This window comes from Salvelinus namaycush, chromosome 4, assembly GCF_016432855.1.
Source record: "Salvelinus namaycush isolate Seneca chromosome 4, SaNama_1.0, whole genome shotgun sequence".
In the NCBI taxonomy this organism is placed as follows: domain Eukaryota; kingdom Metazoa; phylum Chordata; class Actinopteri; order Salmoniformes; family Salmonidae; genus Salvelinus; species Salvelinus namaycush.
In genome coordinates, this window is record NC_052310.1 from 49,103,123 (window position 1) to 49,123,187 (window position 20,065).

The following is a 20,065-nucleotide window of genomic DNA, read 5'->3' on the forward strand; positions in this document are numbered from 1 at the left end:
AATATACCCACCCAACCCTCCAACCCTTAATATTTTCCCTACTTTTCAAACAGTCAAACGTTGAATGCCATTCTCTTCCAGTGGAGTAGGAGGCTGCTGTAGGAGGAGGATATAAAGTACTGTACCATTGTTTTTCACTAGCTACAGCATGAAAGGAGACACTTTGAAAAATACTAAACAGCTGATCCAGGAGGACCATGCAAAACGGGCACTAGAGAGCTATAGGTGCCAGCGGATAAGGTTCAGCCACCACAATTTAGATGTCTTCAGAACAGGTTTATTAATGATAAAGGTTCACCCACACCACACTGAGTCCTCTGTATTGACAGCTCACAGAAGTGACAGTTTTCTATGGAAAGATAGAATAAAATAATACCCATAAGTAGAGGTTGAGGGTAGAGGAAGGACAGGACTAAAAACAAACCAAATATAACTATTGTAAAATAGATTGTCTCCGTAAAATGTATATAGTGTGTATAAGCTGGAAGTAGAAGCCTAAGTGTTGTTGTTCATTAGTTTACTCTAATTAGCGGAGGAGTGGTGGGGTTAGTGGAAAATAATGAAGGAAAATATATTTTTAAAAGATATGTATATATATATATATGTGTATGTGTATATGTATATGTTTGTGTATATGTATATATATTTATATGTATGTACAGTGCATTCGGGAAGTATTACGACCCCTTGACTTTTTCCACATTTTGTTATGTTACAGCCTTATTCTAAAATTGATTAAATCGTTTTTTTCACCTCATCAATCTAAACACAATACCACATAATGACAAAGCAAAAACAGGTTTTTAGACATTTTGGCAAATGTCATAAAAATAAAAAACGGAAATTTCAAATTTACATGTAAGTATTCAGACCCTTTACTCAATACTTTGTTGAAGCACCTTTGACAGCCTGAAGTCTTCTTGGGTATGACGCTACAAGCTGGGCACACCAGTATTTGGGGGGTTTCTCCCATTCTTCTCTGCAGATCCTCTCAAGCTCTGTCAGGTTGAATGAGGAGAGTTGCTGCACAGCTATTTTCAGGTCTCTCCAGAGATGTTCGATAGGGTTCAAATCCGGGCTCTGGCTGGGCCACTCAAGGACATTTAGAGACTTGTCCCGAAGGCAGTCCTGCATTGTCTTGGCTGTGTGTGAAGGGTCGTTGTCCTGTTGGAAGGTGAACCTTCACCCCAGTCTGAGGTCCTGACTGCTCTGGAGTAGGTTTTCATCAATGACCTCTCTGTACTTTGCTCCGTTCATCTTTCCCTTGATCCTGACTAGTCTCCCAGTCCCTGCCGCTGAAAAACATCCCCACAGCATGATGCTGCCACCACCATGCTTCACCGTAGGGATGGTGCCATGTGTCCTCCAGACGTGACACTTGACATTCAGGCCAAAGAGTTCAATATTGATTTAATCAGACCAGAGAGTCTTGTTTCGCATGTTCTGAAAGTCCTTTAGGTGCCTTTTGGCAAACTCCAAGGGAGCTGTCATATGCCTGTTACTGAGGAGTGAATTCCGTCTGGCCACTGTACCATATAGGCCTGATTGGTGGAGTGATGCAGAGATGGTTGTCCTTCTGGAAGGTTCTCCCATCTCCACAGAGGAACTCTGGAGCTCTGTGTGAGTGACCATCAGGTTCTTGGTCACCTCCCTGACCAAGGCTATTCTCCCCATATGGCTCAGTTTGGCCGGGCGGCCAACTCTAGGAAGAGTCTTGGTGGTTCCAAACTTCTTCCATTTAAGAAGGATGGAAGCAACTGTTTTCTTGGGGACCTTCAATGCTGTAGACATTTTTTGGTAGCCTACCCCAGATCTGTGCCTCAACACAATCCTGTCTCGGAGCTCTACGGACAATTTCTTCGACCTCATGGCTTGGTTTTTGCTCTGACATGCACTGTCAACTGTGGACCTTATATAGACAGGTGTGTGCATTCCCAAATCATGTCCAATCAATTGAATTTACCACAAGTTGACACCAATCAAGTTGTAGAAACATCTCAAGGATGATCAATGGAAACAGAATGCACTTTAGCTCAATTTCGAGTGTCAGAGCAAATGGTTTGAATACTTATGTAAATAAGATATATATTTTTATTTATTTATTAAATTTTCAAAAATGTATAAAAACCTATTTTCGCTTTGTCATTATGGGTTATAGACTGATGTGTAGACTGATGAGGGAAAAAAGTAATTTAATCAATTTTAGAAAAAGGCTGTAACGTAACAAAATGTGGAAAATGTCAAGGGGTCTGAATACTTTCCGAATGCACTATATTTTAGTCCAAGTCAAGCACAGATAAGAAGTAATCAGGTAGGCCTATTTTATGATGTTTCCACTGGATCAGAGCATGACATTTTTCCCTTTCACGCTGAGTGGTTATCGAAAGGGAGAGAGCTGGAAAGATTTTTCAAATACATTGAGGAACTATTGTAATTCTTAATGGAAGTAAAAACAGACTTTGTTTGCCTTTGCTGTTTGAGGTTAAGAAAACATTTTACTTTGAGAAGCTCCACAGGTCATTAGTGGTGGTGCGTTAAGCCAATCAGAAATACTATCAGATCCCAAAATGGGCACATTGATATGCCTATATTTACGAGCAGGCCAAGGAGCCTATAGGCCTACTTCTATGTGTGCATGTCCTTACTAAACATTGACAGGAGCGCTCCAAACAAAAGACAATGACTAAATAGACAAAACTCCAAAATGGAATGGACTTAACCTAAAACTTGTTTCTCACAAGCTTAGCATAGGTTGTGAACTCTGCAAACAATGTCCACTCCAACAATGATAACGGGAAGACTACAATAATAATAATATTGAATGCATTAACTGAAATTACCATAACCAATGTAACAAACATTGTAGATTATAAATTATAGGAATTAACGGTAAATGTACTACTGATACTGTAATGGGGAATTGACATACACCAACAATCAAACACAAACAATTCACACAATGAAGTTATGAAACAATGAATGTGCACAAATTGGCGAGAGAGAGCGCATTCTGGAGAGAAGTGCATTGTCCATCTGGGCGCATGGTCAATCCGATGTCTGCATTGGCCATCCAGCATTTACGATGATACGGCCACAGCAGGAATCAGGGCATTCATACTTCTTGCACTTCGCGGAGCAGTACAATTGCATCACACCCTCCATATTGAGCCAATGACCACATTTTGGCTATTAGTCTAGGGCTCCGCAATGGATTTGTTCACTGAGAAGGCCGCAAATACAGACAGATTATTTAACTTATCATTCACTGTATCACAATTCCAGTGGGTCAGAAGTTTACATACACTAAGTTGACTGTGCCTTTAAACAGCTTCTGATAGGCTAATTGACATCATTTGAGTCAATTGGAGGTGTACCTATGGATGTATTTCAAGGCCTACATTCAAACTCAGTGCCTCTTTGCTTGACATCATGGGAAAATCAAAAGAAATCAGCCAAGACCTCAAACAAAATGTTGTAGACCTCCACAAGTCTGGTTCATCCTTGGGAGCAATTTCCAAACGCCTGAAGGTACCACGTTCATCTGTACAAACAATAGTACGCAAGTATAAACACCATGGGACCATGCAGCCGTCATACCGCTCAGGAAGGAGATGCGTTCTGTCTCCTAGAGATGAACGTACTTAGGTGCGAGAAGTGCAAATCAATCCCAGAACAACAGCAAAGGACCTTGTGAAGATGCTGGAGGAAACAGGTACAAAAGTATATTCACAGTAAAACGAGTCCTATATTGACGTAACCTGAAAGCCGCTCAGCAAGGAAGAAGCCACTGCTCCAAACCGCCATAAAAAAGCCAGAATACGGTTTGCAACTGCACATAGGGACAAAGATCGTACTTTTTGGAGAAATGTGGCCAAACAGAAATGTGGCCATAATGACCATCGTTATGTTTGGAGGGGGAGGCTTGCAAGCTGAAGAACACCATCCAAACAGTGAAGCACGGGGTGGCAGCATCATGTTGTGGGGGTGCTTTGCTGCAGGAGGGACTGGTGCACTTCACAAAATAGATGGCATCATGAAGCAGGAAAATTATGTGGATATATTGAAGCAACATCTCAAGACATCAGTCAGGAAGTTAAAGCTTGGTCACAAATGGGTCTTCCAAATGGACAATGACCCCAAGCATACTTCCAAAGTTGTGGCAAAATGGCTTAAGGACAACAAAGTCAAGCTATTGGAGTGGCCATCACAAAGCCCTGACCTCAATCCCATAGAAAATTTGTGGGCAGAACTGAAAAAAGTGTGTGCGAGCAAGGAGGCCTACAAACCTAACTCAGTTACACCAGCTCTGTCAGGAGGAATGGGCCAACATTCACCCAACTTATTGTGGGAAGCTTGTGGAAGGCTACCCAAAACGTTTGACCCAAGTCAAACAATTTAAAGGCAATGCTACCAAATACTTATTGAGTGTATGTAAACTTTTGTCCCACTGGGAATGTGATGAAAGAAATAAAAGCTGAAATAAATCATTCTCTCTACTATTATTCTGACATATCACATTCTTTAAATAAAGTGGCGATCCCAACTGACCTAAGACAGGGAATTTTTATTAGGATTAAATGTCAGGAATTGTGAAACACTGAGTTTAAATGTATTTGGCTAAGGTGTATGTAAACTTCCGACTTCAACTGTATATTTGTTACTGCTCGACTAAAACAATCTCGGTCGACCAACAGCCTAACGACCAAACAATCGACCAGTTGACTAATTGGGGTCAGCCCTACACACAAGTCATAGACTGTTCCCTCTGCTACCCACAGCATGCGGTACCAGAATGCCAAGTCTGGGACCAAAAGGTTCTTGAACAGCTTCTACCCCCAAGGCATAAGACGGCTCAACAGTTACTCAAATGGCTACCCTGACTATTTGCATTGACCCCCTTTTGATTTGCACTGACTCTTTGCACCGACTCTATGCACACTCACTGGACTTTACCCACACACTCACACATACAACACTGACACTCCCACACACTACATATGCTCACACACACAAAACACACACACAAATGCATATTGACGCCACACACACTCACAAATAGACACTCTTTCACACTCTTCACATACGCTGCTGCTACTCTGTTTATTCTCTATCCTGTTTGCCTAGTCACATTTACCCCTACCTACATGTACACAGTACCTCAATTACCTCAACTACCTCGTACCCCTGCACATACTCCATGTATATAGTCTCGTTATTGTTCTTTTATTGTGTTACTGTTTGTTTCAGTATTATATGCAAATGTTTCTATTTTTTTTACTTTGCATTGTTGGGAAAGAGCTCGTTACTTTTCATTACGTTTTTCAAGCTATTTTGAAGCTTGAAGTAAGAATATATTCCAGTAAGACGATATCTTGACAGAACATCAATACATTTATCTTTCTCAGGGGGGAGTTGCATTGATGGACTAGATTCCACAGCTGAATCTAAAGAAATACTGCACTGACAACATACTAGACATTCTAATCCCATTTCCTTTCTTTTGCTCCAAAATATGTAACTCAATTGGTTCAAAATGGCTGAATGTCATACATATAGAACCAGAGCAACTAGAACAAACCAGAGCATGTGACCTGAGTGTGTCGGCATGCAAGCACAAGTGTCTGTCTATGCATGTTTGCAACTGTGCACCCGGTGACAGTCATTTGCAACTGTGCACCCGGTGACACCCCTGTCACACGCTCATTCGAAGCACACATAGCTAGCTCACGCTACAACACCAAATCAAGGACATAATTCCAGTACAGTCAAAGCCTTTTAGTTCTACATGTGTAGACTTTAGCATTTCATTTGTATCAACCTATAAGGTGTCACCACTAAAGTACAGCACACCAAAGTGCACTGAGGTTGAATGGATTTTCACCCAATTTAACCCTTTACACTCGTATATGTATACAGGTTGAAAATGGCTGATTTGGGCACTGATACACGCCTATATTGGAATGCAGTGGCTGTACAGTAACGAGCTATACATGATGTCAGAGCCCTGTCTCTGCGCTTCACAGCGCTGTGTGGGTTTTGACTGACAGCCGTTCTGAACTTGAGCACCTTGTGCGACAAGAAGTTGCCCCTATCCCTTCTCCTAATTTTTTGTTGTCTGAGTGAGGGAAATACTGTAAATTAAGAGGACAATGTATTTTCGAAGAGGAGACGTTGAGGATTATAATAAATACAGCTTTGATGTCATACAAGCAAGACAAACACCTTTGAGTCCAAATGTGCACTTCACATTTCCATAGCATAAAATGCATGTCATTTAGAGTGTCAACGTTTATGATCACTATGTTTGATATGCAAGATGACATGACTTCATACACTGGGTTGTTCTGAACAGAATGAGCCTATGTTTGTCTATTGTGAAGAAATTTGGACTAACGGCTCCTTTCTATGCACACAGAAATTATGATTTGTTTCCCTGAATTGCATTCTGAAAGCCTAACACTGCAATATTGAATTGTATAACTTAGCTAGTCATGTTGGCAATAGAACAAGCTTTCAAATGATGCCCACCTGACCCAGATTACAATTTATAATGGACCATTTTTGGACTTCGTAAACAACAACAGTAATTGTTTGATGGTGGGGATCCAGTGTTCTGTTCCAAACAAAACAACTTCAAGTGTGCTTCCTCTAGTTCCTCAACAGCACAGCTAGGAGAGCTCAAAAAAGCACCTTATAGTTGAAGACTCTTCTTTGAGTCATAAAAGTGCATTGAAATTACTTAGGAACGGTGCAAACTTGGAGACACCAGTTAGTCCTCTCACTCAAACCCTTTTAATTGTTTTGTCTTGTTGCACCTACCCCATCTTTTCCAGGAATATTCTTATCATGTTACTGAATGTATCCAGAATATTTTCAGATATCAACAAATTCAAGAAAAAGTACAATAAATGTAAAATGCACACAAAATCAACAGTGCAATGTTTGGATTCAGTCTTGGTCAGGTCGACTGTTGTGTTCTCACCTTTGGTCTAATCATTTTCCCATAATATACAAACTGTTCCCTTTCATTTGCTACCATGGTTATGCATTTCATACTTCTTCTGTAAGAAACATTTCAGTTTTGCCCTATCCATATAGGCCAATTCCCACGAGTGTAAAGGGTTAAGCACTGTTCTGCACATCTTACCTTTCTGTATACAATCATGTTCGGCGATTCATCGGCTACTCCATTGCTCCCCTGCCCCACGCTGTTGGTCTGTGCCATGATCCAGAAGGGTGAACAGTGTCAGCAATGATCAGGTGCTGAAGCAGAGAGATTGGACAGTGGAGAACATTATAACATGGATACATTATAGAAGAATCCGCAAAAAAACTAAATGCCCAATGCAACTCTCTCCTTTGCATGACTATGCACATTTAAATAACCTATCAGTTGTGAGTCTGTTTTTAATCATAGGCTAACATGGTAGAAATGTTAATGGTGATCAACTAATTGATGTATTAACGACATGTTATGGCTGGTTCATTTTAGTACAAATGGTAGTAATTACAGTGATGTGACCGTCATCATTATTATTCTTGTCTTCTGTCATTATTAATTCCTTCAGTATTCCACCTTATTAAACAAATGCATAATGTCTAGCTTAAATGAAAGCTTATACAAAGACATTATTGATTTCTGTATTCATTATCATATGTAGCCTAAGATGACTGCTATAGGATAGTGCTTATTGACATTGGAGAATTCAATAGCCTGGGATCCGAGAAGGCAGCACACACCGTGGCAAGATAACATGCACCCAAGCTCTAAATCGAAAATAGGCCCGAGTTGTTACACAATTATTTCATTTAGTGTCATTGTAAGATAAAACGTATATATAAAGGATACAAAAGACCGTTTAATTACAGACCGTGAGAAATGTTCGATGGTATTCTGTGTGCATCCGAGGTTCAGCATCTTAATCGTCACCCCCAAAGACACCCACAACATCCTTTCAAGGATGCTTCCGATAAAGACAAAGCTCTCATCATCACATAGCTAATAGTCAATGAAATGTCTCCTTCAAGACAAGACCCCTATGATATCAGGAACATGGACAGATACTGCAAAAATGCCCGCTCCCTTTATCGACCGTTAATCTATGGCGAATAAAATGAAAATAAATACATAAGAAATCGTTCTTTGATGATTTACCTGAAAATCACACAGCCTGCGAATATCCTGTTTCTTTGCAGAACTGGTGTGCCGTGCGTGCAGTATGTCAACTGGAAGACATAGGAATGCGAGGACAATTCATTGGTGATGTGAAAAGGCAGGCATACGATGCAGACTTGGTTGTTACTTTTACCGCTTCCCTCCTCTCCACAATGACGCTGAAGCATGGACGCGCAGAATAACGTGAACGTGCATCGATCCATGACCAATCATGTGCAAGAAATCCAAACCCCTATCGGGCAAATTTACAGGGGACCATCAGCTTGAAGTAGGATAGCGCTATGTTGTTATAAAACAGTAATGATGATGATGACGATGATGATGATGATTGGGAATACACATTTAGTAAATTGCATTTAATAGTGTAATGAGTACCGACAAAAACCAATAAATAAATGTATCCCTGTAGACTTTATGTATTGATTATATTTCTGTACACACTGTAACATTTTACATATTCAAGAGTCATTTTAATTTGTCTTTTCTAAGCATACATTGCTAGAATGTTAATCATATTGACATAGCCTAGAGTTAATAGTGTAATGAGTACCGACCAAAACCAATAAATAAATGTATTCCTGTAGACTTTATGTATTGATTATATTTCTGTACACACTGTTACATTTTACATATTCAAGAGTAATTTTAAGTTGTCTTTTCTAAGCATACATTGCTAGAATGTTAATCATATTGACATAGCCTAGAGATATCTGATTAGCATTTAGGTCGTTAAATCTAAAAAAAATTCACCTTTATTTAACCAGGTAGGCCAGTTGAGAACAAGTTCTCATTTACAACTGCGACCTGGCCAAGATAAAGCAAAGCAGTGCGACACAAACAACACAGAGTTACACATGGGATAAACAAACGTACAGTCAATAACACTATAGAAAAATCTATATACAGTGTGTGCAAATGTAGTAAGATTAGGGAGGTAAGGAAATAAATAGGCCATAGTGGTGAAATAATTACAATTTAGCAATTAAACACTGGAGTGATAGATGTGCAGAAGATGAATGTGCAAGTAGAGATACTGTAGAGATGCAAAGGAGCAAAAAAAACAAAAACAATATGGGGATGTGGTAGTTGGGTGGGCTATTTTCAGAGGGGCTGTGTACAGGTGCAATGATCGGTAAGCTGTATATGGGGCTTTGGTGACAAAACGGATGGCACTGTGATAGACTGCATCCAATTTGCTGAGTAGAGTGTTGGAGGCTATTTTGTAATTGACATCGCCGAAGTCAAGGATCGGTAGGATAGTCAGTTTTACGAGGGTATGTTTCGCAGCAAGAGTGAAGGAGGCTTTGTTGCAAAATAGGAAGCCGATTCTAGATTACATTTTGGATTGGAGATGCTTAATGTGAGTCTGGAAGGAAAGTTTACAGTCTAGCCAGACACCTAGGTATTTGTAGTTGTCCACATACTCTATGTTAGAACTGTCCAGAGTGGTGATGCTAGGCGGGCGGGTGCGGGCAGTGATCGGTTGAAGAGCATGCATTTAGTTTTACTAGCATTTAAGAACAGTTTGAGGCCACGGAAGGAGTGTTGTATGGCATTGAAGCTCATCTGGAGGAATGTTAACACAATGTCCAAAGAAGGGCCAGAAGTATACAGAATGGTGTCGTCTGCGTAGAGGTGGATCAGAGAATCAGTAGCAGCAAGAGCAACATCATTGATGTATACAGAGAAAAGAGTCGGCCTGAGAATTGAACCCTGTGGCACCCCAAAAGAGACTGTCAGAGGTCCGGACAACAGGCCCTCCAATTTGACACACTGAACTCTATCTGAGAAGTAGTTGGTGAACCAGGCGAGGCAGTCATTTGAGAAACCAAGGCTGTTGAGTCTGCCGATAAGAATGCAGTGATTGACAGAGTCGAAAGCCTTGGCCAGGTCGATGAATACGGCTGCACAGTAATATCTCTTATCGATGGCGGTTATGATATTGTTTAGGACCTTGAGCGTGGCTGAGGTGCACCCATGACCAGCTCGGAAACTAGATTGCATAGCGGAGAAGGTACGGTGGGATTCAAAATGGTCGGTGATCTGTTTGTTAACTTGTCTTTCGAAGCCTTTGAAAGGCAGGGTAGGATAGATATGTCTGTAACAGTTTGGATCAAGAGTGTCTCCCCCTTTGAAGAGGGTGATGACTGCGGCAGCTTTCCAATCTTTAGGGATCTGAGACGATACAAAAGAGAGGTTGAACAAGCTAGTAATAGGGGTTGCAACAATTGCGACAGATAATTTTAGAAAGAGAGGGTCCAGATTGTCTAGCCCAGCTGATTTGTAGGGGTCCAGATTTTGCAGCTCTTTCAGAACATCAACTATCTGGATTTGGGTGAAGGAGAAATGAGGGAGGCTTGGGCAAGTTGCTGTGGGGGGTCCAGAGCTGTTGACCGGGGTAGGGGTAGCCAGGTGGAAAGCATGGCCAGCCATAGAAAAATGCTTATTGAAATTCTCGATTATCGTAGATTTATCGGTGGTGAAATTGTTTCCTAGCCTCAGTGCAGTGGGCAGCTGGGAGGAGGTGCTCATTTTCTCCATGTACTTTACAGTGTCCCAGAACTTGGTTGCCTACAATACATCTCCATTTACTTCATTATGCATGCACAGTATGTATAGCTTTCGGGTTTAGCTGACACTGGGTCCAAACTTTTTTTTTTGTCTTCCATCCTGTTTGCTGCTATGGTCAAATAAATACATTGTACTCAGTCCTGAATATCCAGAAATATTGAACAACCTCTTTCACTGCAGCATCTTTGACTGGGAGGCACACCACTGTCAGAGCACAAGGATTTGCACAGAAATGAGCTTCAAGACTCATGTGTCTCATCCCAACCCACACCCTGTTCCTCAATCTCACTTTCATATTTCCCCTAAACTTCATATAATGAAACATTTTGTTCAAAGGATCATAATTATTCAATAAGATGGTCCTTGAAGACTGTGAGTACACCTTGCACAGTGTCATACATTTGTTGGCATGTATAAATCGACTGATACTTTGTATTTCCATAGACATTATGTTTAGGGTGCATGCAGTTAACCCAGGATGCCTAGAACTGGCAATCTATCACCAACAGTTTGTCTACAATCATATCTAGGGGCCTCTCACTTCATCAAGCAGAACTGTCTTTTAAAACCCTTTCTCCCTCTCCCATCATTCCTTATCTATTCGAGGTGCCATACTCAGTTCCGGTGAGCTCCTACCCAAGTCAGGCACTGCCTCTATGCAGTATTGACTGCATGTTACTGGGGATCTCCCTATATTGAACACCTCTGTATAATTAACTACAGAGTCATGCCTGGTCAACTGGGCCACCTGGGTACCTTCTGAGAACTGCAGCCCATCCTGTGAGAGAACCCTGTGGGTTTAACATATGTCACATTCCCTGCATCCTTCTTACCCACTTGCCAAGACTGATCTATCCACAAAAGTCAGATACAACTGAGTGCAGCAGTCCTAGGGGGACCATATGGAGCTCTGGAGGTAGATGCTATCACTGTTCGCTGCAAAATGTATGCAAGTATTTATCGTATGACCAAGATGAAAGCAAAGTATTTGCTCATTATAATAGAAAATAGAAATAGAAAAACAAATGCAATAAATGTTTCCTCAAAATTTGATGAAACAGTGGAGGATGTACTTTAAGCTTATGTTCTTTTATTTCAGATGTCTGCGTTTTTTCACAGGATCATACACAGTTCAGGGAATTCACACAGTAAAGAACATTAGAGCCATCTGGTGGTTCAAGACAGAACACTTCCCAAACTAGTGCAATGATAATAGAATAGTGATTACGGCTAGCCAACAACCAGACATAGTTTTAGAATATGCCAGACGTGCCTTATTTGACTTATCTTTACACATTTAGATCTACAGTTGAAGTCGGAAGTTGACATACACTTAGGTTGGAGTCATTAAAACTCATTTTCAACCACTCCACAAATGTCTTGTTAACAAACTATAGTTTTGGCAAGTCGGTTAGGACATCTACTTTGTGCATGACACAAGTAATTTTTCCAACAATTGATTACAGACAGATTATTTCACTTATAATTCACTGTATCACAATTCCAGTGGGTCAGAAGTTTACATACACTTCCAGTCCTTCCAGTTCTCTGCTGCCAATGACTGGAACGAACTGCAAAAATCTCTGAAGCTGGAGACTCTTACCTCCCTCACTAGCTTTAAGCAGCAGCTGTCAGAGCAGCTCACAGATCACTGCACCTGTACATAGCTCATCTGTAATTAGCCCATCCAATCTACCTCATATTGCTTCTAGGTTAGATTACTGCAATGCTCTACTTCCCGGCTACCCGGATAAAGCACTAAATAAACTTCAGTTAGTGCTAAATACGGCTGCTAGAATCCTGACTAGAACCCAAAAATTTGATCATATTACTCCAGTGCTAGCCTCCCTACACTGGCTTCCTGTTAAGGCAAGGGCTGATTTCAAGGTTTTACTGTTAACCTACAAAGCGTTACATGGGCTTGCTCCTACCTATCTTTCCGAGTTGGTCCTGCCGTACATACCTACACGTACGCTACGGTCACAAGACGCAGGCCTCCTAATTGTCCCTAGAATTTCTAAGCAAACAGCTGGAGGCAGGGCTTTCTCCTATAGATCTCAATTTTTATGGAATGGTCTGCCTACCCATGTGAGAGACGCAGACTCTGTCTCAACCTTTAAGTCTTTATTGAAGACTCATCTCTTCAGTAGGTCCTATGATTGAGTGTAGTCTGACCCAGGAGTGTGAAGGTGAACGGAAAGGCTCTGGAGCAACGAACCGCCCTGTCTCTGCCTGGCCAGTTCCCCTCTCTCCACTGGGATTCTCTGCCTCTAACCCTATTACAAGGGCTGAGTCACTGGCTTACTGGTGCTCTTCCATGCCGTCCCTAGGAGGGGTGCGTCACTTGAGTGGGTTGAGTCACTGACGTGATCTGCCTGTCTGGGTTGGCGCCCCCCCTTGGGTTGTGCCGTGGCGGAGATCTTTGTGGGCTATACTCGGCCTTGTCTCAGGATGGTAAGTTGGTGGTTGAAGATATCCCTCTAGTGGTGTGGGGGCTGTGCCTTGGCAAAGTGGGTGGGGTTATATCTTTCCTGTTTGGCCCTGTCCGGGGGTATCATCGGATGGGGCCACAGTGTCTCCTGACCCCTCCTGTCTCAGCCTCCAGTATTTATGCCGCATTAGTTTATGTGTCGGGGGGCTAGGGTCAGTTTGTTATATCTGGAGTACTTGTCCTGTCTTATCCGGTGTCCTGTGTGAATTTAAGTATGCTCTCTCTAATTCTCTCTTTCTCTCTTTCTTTCTCTCTCTCGGAGGACCTGAGGCCTAGGACCATGCCTCAGGACGACCTGACATGATGACTCCTTGCTGTCCCCAGTCCACCTGTCCCCAGTCCACCTGGCCAACTGTTCTGCCTGCGGCTATGGAACCCTGACCTGTTCACCGGATGTGCTACCTGTCCCAGACCTGCTGTTTTCAACTATCTAGAGACCGCAGGAGCGGTAGAGATACTCTTAATGATCGGCTATGAAAAGCCAACTGACATTTACTCCTGAGGTGCTGCACCCTCGACAACTACTGTGATTATTATTATTTGACCATGCTGGTCATTTATGAACATTTCAACATCTTGGCCATGTTATAATCTCCACCCGGCACAGCCAGAAGAGGACTGGCCACCCCTCATAGCCTGGTTCCTCTCTAGGTTTCTTCCTAGGTTTTGGCCTTTCTAGGGAGTTTTTCCTAGCCACCGTGCTTCTACACCTGCATTGCTTGCTGTTTGGGGTTTTAGGCTGGGTTTCTGTACAGCACTTTGAGATATCAGCTGATGTACGAAGGGCTATATAAATACATTTGATTTGATTTGATCCCCATACTGTATTTATTTATTTATCTTGCTCCTTTGCACCCCAGTATCTCTACTTGCACATTCATCTTCTGTACATCCTACCATTCCAGTGTTTAATTGCTATATTGTAATTACTTCGCCACCATGGCCTATTTATTGCCTCACCTCTCTTATCCTACCACATTTGCACATGCTGTATATAGATTTTTCTGCAGTATTTTGATTGTATGTTTGTTTATTCCATGTGTAACTCTGTGTTATTGTATGTGTCGAACTGCTTTTCTTTATCTTGGCCAGGTCGCAGTTGCAAATGAGAACTTGTTCTCAACTAGCCTACCTGATTAAAGAAAGGAGAAATAAAAAATAAAATAAAAAACACTAAGTTGACTGTGCCTTTAAACAGCTTGGAAAATTCCAGAAAATTATGTCATGGCTTTAGAAGCTTCTGATAGGCTAATTGACATAATTTGAGTCAATTGGAGGTGTACCTGTGGATGTATTTCAAGGCCTACCTTCAAACTTAGTGCCTCTTTGCTTGACATCCTGGGAAAATCAAAAGACATCAGCCAAGACCTCAGAAAAAAGTTGTAGACCTCCACAAGTCTGGTTCATCCTTGGGAGCAATTTCAAAATGCCTGAAGGTACCACGTTCATCTGTACAAACAGTAGTATGCAAGTATAAACACCATGGGACCATGCAGCCATCATACCGCTCAGGAAGGAGACGCGTTCTGTCTCCTAGAGATGAACGTACTTTGGTGTGAAAGGTGCATATCAATCCCAGAACAGCAAAGGAACTTGTGAAGATGCTGGAGGAAACAGGTACAAAAGTATCTATATCCACAGTAAAACAAGTCCTATATGGACATAACCTGAAAGGCCGCTCAGCAAGGAAGAAGCCACTGCTCCAAAACTGCCATAAAAAAGCCAGACTATGGTTTGCAACTGCACATGGGGACAAAGATTGTACTTTTTGGAGAAATGTCCTCTGGTCTGATGAAACAAAAATAGAACTGTTTGTCCATAATAACCATCGTTATGTTTGGAGGAAAAAGGGGGAGGCTTGTAAGCCGAAGAACACCATCCCAAACGTGAAGCACGGGGGTGGCAACATCATATTGTGGGGGTGCTTTGCTGCAGGAGGGACTGGTGCACTTCACAAAATAGATGGCATCATGAGGCAGGAAAATTATGTGGATATATTGAAGCAACATCTAAAGACATCAGTCAGGAAGTTAAAGCTTGGTCGCAAATGGGTCTTCCAAATGGACAATGACCTCAAGCAAACTTTCAAAGTTGTGGCAAAATGGCTTAAGGACAACAAAGTCAAGGAATTGGAGTGGCCATCACAAAGCCCTGACATCAATCCCATAGAAAATGTGTGGGCAGAACTGAAAAACTCATGTGTGAGCAAGGAGGTCTACAAACCTCACTCAGTTACACCAGCTCTGTCAGGAGGAATGGGCCAAAATTCACCCAACTTATTGTGGGAACCTTGTGGAAGGCTACCCGAAACATTTGACCCAAGTTAAACAATTGAAAGGCAATGCTACCAAATACTAATTGAGTGTATGTAAACTTCTGACCCACTGGGAACGTGATGAAAGAAATAAAAGCTGAAATAAATCATTCTCTCTACTATTATTCTGACATTTCACATTCTTAAAATAAAGTGGTGATCGTAACTGACCTAAAACAGGGAATTTTTACTAGGATTAAATGTCAGGAATTGTGAAAAACTGAGTTTAAATGTATTTGGCTAAGGTGTATGTAAAGTTCCGACTTCAACTGTATGTAGTAGGTCCGCTCAGTCACGAAAGATCAATGAGAGAAAGTTTTTTTCTAACTGTGTAGAAAAGCATGATCTGGGCCTCCCGAGTGGTGCAGCGGTCTAAGGCACTGTATCGCAGTGCTAGAGTCGTCACTACAGACTAGGGTTCGATCCTAGGCTGTGTCGCAGCCGGCTGCGACCTTGAGACCCATGAGGTGGCACACAATTGGCCAAGTGTCATCCGGGTTAGGGGAGGGTTTGGCTGTCCTTGTCCCATCGTGCTCTAGTGACTCCTTGTGGCGTGCCAGGCGCATGCACGCTGATTTTGGTCACAAGCTGTATGGTGTTTCCTCCAACACATTGGTCCGGCTGGCTTCCGGCTTAAGCTAGCAGTGTGTAAAGAAGCAGTGCGGCTTTGTGAATATTCACTCTTTTGAGAGTTTTCCTCATGTCAGCCTTGGAGAGAAAAAGCACCTGGTAATCCAGAGCAGCGAGAGTTTTCCTGGATGACTCGTTATCGTCTGCCTCAAAGCAAGCATAGAATGTGTTAAGCTCCTCTGGGAGGGAGGCTTAGGTGGGCACCACACAGCTGGATTTGTCTTTGTAGTCCGTGATAACCATGCGTCGCGAGTCTGAGTTGTCGAACATCGATTCATGTTTGAGTTTGTATTGTCTTTTTGCGTCCTTAATGGATTTGCGGAGCTCATCCCTGTTTGCCTTGTACGCGTCTCGCTCCATCGAATTTTCACATACACATATTTAGCAGATGTTATTGCGGGTGCAGTGAAATGCTTGTGTTCCAAGCTCCAACAGTGAGGGTAATATCTAACATATTACAACAATACACACAAATCTAAAAGTAAAATAATGGAATGAAGAACTATAAATATTAGGACAAGCAATGTCGGAGAGGAATTGACTAAAACACAGTAGAATAGAATACAGTTTCACAGGGAGGGGTTCAGACCCAGGGCCACATTCTTACATAGGTATTCCTCTTGTCCAGATGGGATAGGGCAGTGTGCAGTGTGATGGCGATTGCATCGTCTGTGGACCTATTGGGGTGGTAAGCAAATTGAAGCGGGTCTCTCGGGTGACAGGTAAGGTGGAGCTGATATGATCCTTGACTAGTCTCTCAAAGCACTTCATGATGAGAGAAGTGAGTGCTACGGAGCGATAGTCATTTAGTTCAGTTACCTTTGCATTCTTGGGTACACTATTACATGGTTTGCTGATTCTTCAAATACCTATCCAGGCCTTGTAATATCTGGCATACATCAGGAACGCCTGTGCTGAGGCCGCGCCCAATATATTACTTGCAGCTGTCTAGAGTGTACTGTCACTTTAACAGGCTGATGTTAGAAGTAAAAACTATAATCCCCAGAATGCACCGCGGTTTGCTTCCTCGAACAAAAAGCGGAAACAAAATAAATTATACATATCTCAAAACTAATTTTTGTGAGCTGAGCCGAGAAACGGGTATACCACTGACAGTGTCCCGTCGTTACACCATACATCTGAAGCAGGGGGCTGACATGGCTTTGAAAAGAATACAGAAGGTAAGTGTGTCCATATATGTTTTTACGTCGTCATGCTAATAAACGGTTGGTCGATGTCCTAACACAAAATCCAACGATAGCATAACGTTAGCTAGTGGCTATTGGTCTGTATGCTCTGTGCTACAACTAGCTAGCCTAGTTAACGTTAGCTAGCTAGTTACGTTAACTACCAGCATCAGTCAATCAGTAACTAATTTAGCCAGTTACTGATTTGATAATTCATTAACTAGCTTTCGGTGTAACTTTAGTTAGCTAGATAAATTAGCTAGCTTTCGGTAGTTATGTCGATGTTCTGGTTATTTCTGTCTATGATGAGCAATGTGGGCCTGAATAAAAACGCTTCTGGAACTGCGATCATCACGAGTGGCCTATTGTATATCTGCTTGGTTTACTTTCAGTGTATATTTCAACATAACATATCAGCAATGCGCCTTAAATGATGTCATTCATTACATTTTGCAGTAAGTTATTGATATGGGGATCAATTCCAATCTACAGATATAAGCTAGCTATAGCAAGGCCTCCTTGAATCTGTATAAAGTCATAGACCACAAGACTGGCTTGTCAAAGTAACAACATTGTTAAGTAGTCAATGCACATGTATGGAATTTCCCCCCTATACAGAATTCATTGTGCTACCATACTTTTTTTTGTTGCTTTTTTTTTTAACAGGAGTTGCATGACTTGCAAAGGGACCCTCCTGCTCAATGCTCAGCCGGACCAGTTGGAGAGGACTGTAAGTTCCAGTACAGTTGTTGTGGCCACCCCAAATAAAATCAAAAGTTATGCAGAAATAAAATTGGATGAATACGAACTTTGTATGTGACTCAGTTAATAGGAAATGAGGGGGAGTTTACCTGGTCAACTCATTCCTTTTAGATTACTATTTGCGTTGTATTATTGTCAATAATTATGATTTATTCTGTCTCATCTTTATTTTAGTGTTTCATTGGCAAGCCACCATCATGGGACCTGTAAGCCCTTTTCTAAATTCACATTTTTTTCTAGTATAATTGTCAACATTATGTTGATTGCTGGTAGAAGTTCTTTATTCTGCATTGATCCCATTTGTTATAAGCTCAACCTTTTTGCACCACCAAAGGAACAAGCGTTAATGGTCTCCTTGTCTTACTGTATAGCCTTCTGTAACTGAGTTACTTACATGATATGCTTGGATGTGTATCGTCTCCAGTAAACCCCCATCACAGTCTTGTTGCTGTAAATAATGACACGTAAAGTGAGGTTGACTGTGGGCTTTAACATTATATGGAGTATTGGATGTTACTTTATGGTTCACATCACTGGTTTAACAATTCACCTTTCATCTCTCTTTTAGACTGACAGCCCATATCAGGGAGGAGTGTTCTTCCTCACCATCCACTTCCCTACAGACTATCCCTTCAAACCACCAAAGGTTAGAAACACCTCACAGCTCCTGTTATTACTCAATATTCCCCTGGGTGTGGAGTACCCTCAACCACATATTTAGGCCTGACATTTTTTCTCTGCATGTATTGTCTTTCCATAGGTAGCCTTCACAACGAAAATCTATCACCCAAACATAAACAGTAATGGTAGCATCTGTCTGGACATTCTGAGGTCACAGTGGTCCCCAGCACTTACAGTTTCGAAAGGTAAGACAAACTGGCTTACATTCACAGTTTGTAAACCAACTTTGTTTTGTCTCGTTTCCACCCAATTGCACAATATAAAATAATTAAAGCAAAATGCATCTCAAATGTTTTCCTAATTTGTTCAACTGTTGCCCTTGACAATATTGTGATGGTGTAATTGCAAAATAAACTCATCCTGGTTATCCTCACTTTTTGTTCTTCCAGTTTTATTGTCCATATGTTCTTTGCTATGTGACCCAAACCCAGATGACCCGCTAGTCCCAGACATAGCACACATCTACAAGCAGGACAAAGAAAAGTAAGTTAACTCTCACACACACACACCATCCCTCTTTTAGCAGGAAAATGTGTGTATATTTATTTTACCTTTATTTAACTAGGCAAGTCAGTTAATAAGAACAAATTCTTATTTTCAATGACAGCCTAGGAACAGTGGGTTAACTGAATTTCTTTCATGTTTACAGCTTCTAGTCAGTTAAAGAATAAACATATATTCTGAAAGTAGACACTCCTACCAGGATATGTACTGTATAATGATATGGCTGCTGAAACAACAAGACTTGCTGAATGTACGTTTTGGCTGTAGATTGCGCAATAAATCTTTGTTAAACCTGGTTTTAATTTTCTTTTGTTTTTACAGGTACAACAGATTAGCAAGAGATTGGACTCAAAAGTATGCAATGTAAAGGACTGAAGTTTGAGACAACGGAAAAAGCTTAAGCCATTTCATTTCCTGGACACCTCTGAAAACAAAGTACTGTTGCCACCCCTCATCCACACTGGTTCAAGAAAGTGTTTTATAGGGGAAGCACTTTCTATGCCCAAATTAACTGTTTTTATGCTTTGAACTCATTATTTTCTTTGACATTCCCAATGTTATATAAATTATTATTCAGTTATTGCTGAGATGGCCATAAAGATTTAAAAAATATATATATATGAATCCAGTCCCCCCCATCCCTCATCTTATAGGTAATTCTTTCTTTCTTTTAGATATTTTTATTGTATAGTATCAAGCTATACTTAATCTATTTTTATTATTTTGCATTAAAAAGTAAAACAAATGGA

General features: G+C 41.3%; 2 protein-coding genes across 3 annotated transcripts in view; one reads left to right on the plus strand and one right to left on the minus strand.

Moving 5' to 3' along the window:
• The window catches only part of rgs7a (regulator of G protein signaling 7a), a 101,117-nt gene extending 93,892 nt beyond the window's left edge, over positions 1 to 7,225 (minus strand). For both annotated transcript variants that reach the window (XM_038991948.1, XM_038991949.1), the window contains exon 1: positions 7,148 to 7,225. In XM_038991948.1, the coding sequence (XP_038847876.1) occupies positions 7,148 to 7,225 (78 nt within the window). The remainder of the gene's footprint in view (positions 1 to 7,147) is intronic.
• A 9,971-nt stretch (positions 7,226 to 17,196) lies between these two features.
• On the plus strand, positions 17,197 to 20,065 carry LOC120046584 (ubiquitin-conjugating enzyme E2 D4-like). The gene is made up of 7 exons (XM_038991950.1): positions 17,197 to 17,363; positions 18,036 to 18,099; positions 18,306 to 18,337; positions 18,700 to 18,777; positions 18,892 to 18,997; positions 19,202 to 19,295; positions 19,638 to 20,065. Exons 1-7 carry the CDS (start codon positions 17,340 to 17,342, stop codon positions 19,681 to 19,683), a joined length of 444 nt encoding a protein of 147 aa, XP_038847878.1. The 5' UTR covers positions 17,197 to 17,339; the 3' UTR covers positions 19,684 to 20,065.